Source organism: Hevea brasiliensis, chromosome 4 (assembly GCF_030052815.1).
Source record: "Hevea brasiliensis isolate MT/VB/25A 57/8 chromosome 4, ASM3005281v1, whole genome shotgun sequence".
Lineage (NCBI taxonomy): Eukaryota > Viridiplantae > Streptophyta > Magnoliopsida > Malpighiales > Euphorbiaceae > Hevea > Hevea brasiliensis.
In genome coordinates, this window is record NC_079496.1 from 13,162,038 (window position 1) to 13,167,597 (window position 5,560).

Below are 5,560 nucleotides of genomic sequence, written 5' to 3' on the forward strand. Positions count from 1 at the left end.
TTGAATAAGTATTTTAATTAATTACACCATAAATTAATTAAAAATTTATTATTATAATAGGTAAAAATTTATTAAAATTAAATTAAATTAAATAAGAAAAAATTTTTATTTAAAAATTAATTTAATAATAATAATTTATCCTTATTTAAAATGTAATTAAAAAATAAAATTATAAATTATCCATGTATAATATGCTAGTTTTTATTATATATCTAAATAAAATAATACAACATAGATATGCATTCCATTATAATTTTGATTACATCTTAGTTGGGCACCCAAACGATGGTATCACTATTAAGGAAGTGACAGATTGGAGGTCCTCCAGGCTTGACCTTCAGGACCTGGAAGGCGAGATGCTTGGGGTTCCAAGCTGATGTATCTGTGTGGCAAACAGCAATGGCTTTAGCTTTGGAGCCATCAACACCTTGCAAGGGAATCGTATAAGCCTTTGTGGCATTGATTGTATGACAGTAAAATACGGCATATGTATATGGCTGATTGTGGCACACTATTTGATTATCTCCAATCGTTTTGATTCCCTTTAAAATAGTATACTCCTGTTCTTTATTCTCCTTTTCTGCCTCAGTTGCAAGCGCCTGAACTTTCTTTCCATACATTCTAATGACAAAATCAACTAACGATTCTAAAGATGTTGCACAATATTTATTTTCTCCCCTAATGTTTGGTGCCTCACAATCTTCAATTGTTCGTTTTGCAATTTGAGCTTCCTTTGATGAGGGCTTTATGGAAAAATAGTTGAGAATTTGTGGTAACTTATTGCTTGAAAATGGTATGGTTTCGGCAATTTTTCTTGGCAAGAAATTGGAGGTTTTGTTTGATTTAGTAAACTTAAGGGTCATCTTTCTGTGAGGAAGGAGATCATTATATAAGAAGAATATAGTGGTTTTACTTGGTATGAAAACTTCATTAGATTTTGTCACTTCTGGCCAATATCCAACTCCATACCTTAGCTCGGATTTGTGACTCCCGAATGAAAGAGTGGAGAATGAAATTCCATTCTTGAATTCTTAAATTAAGCGACAATTTAATTAGTATTTGATTGAAGCATAATAATAATAATAATAATAATAATAATAATAATAATAATAATAATAAAGCAACTTGTAATGGATTGTTTGTCACTAATAGGACAGATTGAAAAAGAAAGAGAAAATGAAACGAACCAGGCTGTAAAAGATCTTGTAGAGCTTTGGGCATGGAAGTGTTTGGTAACATGGACTTCCAATACGCCTCTGCAGGTAAAGAAGCGTTGCTTCCTCTTAAAGCAAGCTGCCAAACTTTTATTAATTAGTTTCTGATCTTATTTGCATCTACTAACATGAATATAAACAAGCACAGTTGGCTTTTTAAAGATAATTGCACATATATAGAACAGAATTTAGTACTTACAGAGAATAAAGCAAAGATGGAAAGTAGATGAAATTCCATAGGAACTCCAAATGATATATATCGAAAATTTGGAACGTCGAGTAAGCTACATATGAGCAATGGGTGTGAGAATATTAATTTATGCACAACCCAGAAACAAAGCTTCTAGAATGACAAGGGCCAGCACTCAATAATTATAATTCGGCTTTGATGTCTTTTTTTTTATTCGGCTCAAATAATTAACCTAAATTTGTTTTAATAGTTGAGTTATAGGATTAGAAATGGTAATGCACCGGATATTTTTGGGTATCCAACTTAATTGAAACATACTGAAATAGGTTTAAGTAGTATATAATTGAAATAAGATGAATTTAAGTTTAAAAAATAATAATAATATAAAATTTGAGTTTTAAATATTGAATGTCTATTATATATTTGAATTTATTTATATAAATAATTATTTAAATATAAAAAAATATATTTTTATAATAATATATAAAATTTTTTATATTATATCTTAAATAAATAATATTTTATAAAATTATTAAATTTTAAAGTATAAATTATTAACAAATTATTAATCAAAATATATAATATTAAACACATTTGAGTATTTTTCAGGTAATAATCAGTTTTTTAACGAGTTCGAATAATTTATAATAAATTTTAATCAGATTTAAAATGAAATCTAATTTAAATAGAGTAATTTTAATACATATTTTACCTATTTGCCATCTCTGCCTAATATATATATATATATATATATATATATATATATATATATATATATATATATATATATCGCCGACGTGAGAATGTTACATTGCTAAGCTAGGATTCAGCTCTATGTATTGTATAGTTTGTCAGTGCGGGCCTTGAATGCCACGGGTAACTTGCAGAACAATTAACTCCCAGTTTTGATATCAACGGTAATAGGATTGTGTGGCTTCGGTTTCGGTTTCGGTTTCGGTTTCGGTTTGAGTTTTGATTTTATTTTTTGTAAGAATTAGAATTAAAATTAAATTTTGGTTCTTTCATTTTTGGAAATCAAAAGAGGAGTCAAATTTCGATTCTGATATCAGTTTGATTCTAAATGATTTTGGTTTTCGATTTGGTTCTAATTTCAATTCCAATTTCTGTTCTAATTCAGTTTAATTGTTAATTCCTACACTTAAAATTGTAGTATTATTGTATTCCTTTTAAAAGAATAAAAACAACTATATATTTTTAATATTAAAATATCAATAAAATAATAGTACTAATATTAAAATAACAATATTAATATTAAAATAAAATATTAATAAAGTAACATAAACATAATAATTTACTCAAGAGAAATATTAAAATGAAACTAATAATCCTTATATAAAAATATGCAAGATATAACTGGTTTGGATAGCACTATTTTTTATTTTGTTGATGACAGTGGGAATTGGAATTGGGCCTTGTTTGGTTATTATCTTGACTAGGACGTTATCCAGCATATTTCAACTTTGTTACCACCTTGTCAATTGGTAGGTAATAATGTTCTTGTGTGGGCACCAGCTAAAGATGTTAAGTTTTCTATTAAGTCTTCTATTAGCTTTCTTGAGCACTCTATGAACAACACTGTTGATTGGGATTGGGAGCTAGCTTGGTCTTGGCGTGGACCTCAACGAACACAAGTCTTCCTTTGGCTTGCGATGCAGGGAAAATCCTTACTAATCACCAGAGGGCTCGTTGGGGCATGACTAATGACGCTAGTTGCTCTTGTTGTGGACATAATATAGAGGATATTACTCATGTTCTCCTCGACTGTGTTAATGCTATGCAGGTTTGGATGGGGCTGGTTGATCAGAACCAATGGGCTCATTTCTTTAATGGTGTTATCAAGAAGTGGATAGTTAATAACTTGCATTCTAATTTTAGCAGAACTGGGCATGATTGGGATCTTATTTTTGGAGTTGTTGTGTGGAATATATGGAAGTGGCAATAGTTTAGTGTTCAGGAGCAATGGCCTTCCTACTCATCCAATTCATGTCATCAACTATCAAGTCTGAGATGTTATTGCCACTCTTGAAGCTTCTCTTGATGGTTTAACTAGAAGTAGCACTGATCTTCTGGTTGCTTGGGATCCTCCTTTGCCAGATTGGATTAAAGTTAATGCGAACAGAGTGTGCGTAATGGTATGGCAATTGATGGGGGCCTTATTCGTGACTTGTCTGATCATTGGATTACGGGTTTTGTTTTTAACATAGGGGCTTATGATGCTTTTTGTACTAAGTTGTGGGGTGTGTATCATGGTTTGAAGCTCAATTAATCTCATGGTTATAAGTAGGTCATGTTTGAGGTTGACAACTTGGCTGCAGTCTAGGTTATTTTGGGAGAAGGTGCTCCATCGAGTATATATGGTTCCCTTATTGAAGCCATTCAGCGTATGGTTGCTGGAGATTGGAGAGTTAACATCCATCATGTCTATCGCGAGGCGAATAGTTGTGTTGATTTCATGGCTACTTTCGCTCATGGGTCTCATCTTGGTTTTGAGTGTATTCAGGTTCCTCCTGCGGCCATTCAGTGTTTCCTCCAGCGTGATGCGGCAGGGGTGGTCTTCCACAGCCTTGTTTGGTTTTAGTTTTGTTTTTCCTTTTGTTCTAAAAACAAAAATAACCAATTTGTTGTTATCATATTTTTCTTTTAGTGAGATGAAAGTCTAATATTTCATCAATATAAATGTTGGTTTATAAATTAAAATTCATTTTATTTTAAAATTGGTTTAATAAAAAAATAATAATTAAAGTTAAATAAATAATTAAAAAATAATTCAAATAAAAATAATAATAAAAATAAAATAGTAAAAAACAATTTAAATTTATATATAAACACTTAAATGGTATCAAAAATTAAAAAACACTACACCACGATTATTATATCGAGACTAAAAGTTTTGACTCAAAAAGTTATTTATTTGTCTTTATATATTTTTAGAGATAAATAATCATTTATCTCATTTATTATTGTCCCTAAATGTAATTAGAGATAAATATGAAGATAAATATATATTTGACACTGATTTAACATTCATAAATAAATATATTTGTCCATTTTAATAACTTATAAAGACAAAAAAAATTATCTTCCTTTCTATTTTAATAAACTTTATTATTTACCCCTAAATCTATTTTTAAAGATCAATTAAATTGACTTTAATTATCTATACTAATAATTTTTAAATTTATTTTTAGAATCAAATAAATTTATCTTTAATAATATAATATTTATTTACTACTATAATTTAAATAAAATTTATTTAAAATACTAAAAATAATAATATAAATATTATTTAAAATAAGTAAATATAATTTAAAAAATAAACTATAACTAGCAGTCCCGTATTTAGATTTCACTTTTTACTTGAAATGTCAAGGAAGGAAAATTATTCTTTGTAGGAAAACCACCCCTTTTCAAATCTTTAAAATTTTTGTTATAAATTAGTATAATAATTTTGGTATAGTGTATTAAATTAATATTATATATTTATGTGTGTTTTTATATTTTAATAAGATTATTAAAATTTTAATAATGAAAAGTAATTTTTTTTCTTTTAAAAGAAAAAAATTATTTTTATTAAAAGTAATTTAATTTTTATAAAAAAATATTTTTTATTAATTTATTTTTTTAATGTCCGTATAAAACACGCGAAGTATAAATTATACATTTTTTTTATTATGCTCTAATTAAACAATTCTTTATTATGCTCTTAAATTCCAAGTGATGCACCCCCTTGCATTATGCTCCCTTTGAATTGGCCCATAAATTTACAAGTGCGTTGGAATTTGCAGATAAGAGCTGACCCTAAGAACAATAAAAATAGGTTCTATTTTAATTAATATAATAATTAGTGGAAATCCAGACAATGGCAATCAATCTCTATTAAGGAAGTTGATGCGGCCACAGTCTTCCACGACGAAACACGTGTTTTACCAAAGCAAAGGGCGAATGAAGTCCTCCACTGAAAAGATTTTTCTTGACAAAAAGGGATGCAATTTTAGACTAGGATTTTCTTTTTTCTTTATGTAGGCGTGGTGGCGGGGGTGTGGGTGGGGGTGGAGGTGGAGGTGGAGGTGGGGGTGGTGTTTGTCGTCGAATCCAACTAAATATACGTGGGTGCGATGGAGCTAATACTTCATGT

General features: G+C 28.8%; 1 protein-coding gene across 1 annotated transcript; it reads right to left on the bottom strand.

The window, feature by feature from the left end:
• Window positions 1-266: 266 nt before the first annotated feature.
• LOC131179222 (BURP domain protein RD22-like) lies at window positions 267-1,452 on the bottom strand. The gene is made up of 3 exons (XM_058145373.1): window positions 1,414-1,452; window positions 1,188-1,293; window positions 267-1,030 (listed from the first exon to the last, which is right to left on the bottom strand). The coding sequence occupies exons 1-3, from the start codon at window positions 1,450-1,452 to the stop codon at window positions 267-269; spliced, it is 909 nt and encodes a 302-aa protein (XP_058001356.1).
• Window positions 1,453-5,560: the final 4,108 nt, after the last annotated feature.

Coding starts and splice junctions, on each gene's coding strand:
- LOC131179222 (XM_058145373.1), bottom strand. CDS start 1,452: ATGGAATTTCATCTACTTTCCATCTTTGCTTTATTCTCT. Junction 1,294..1,413: donor CCATCTTTGCTTTATTCTCT/GTAAGTACTAAA, acceptor AAAGTTTGGCAG/CTTGCTTTAAGAGGAAGCAA. Junction 1,031..1,187: donor ACAAGATCTTTTACAGCCTG/GTTCGTTTCATT, acceptor GCTTAATTTAAG/AATTCAAGAATGGAATTTCA.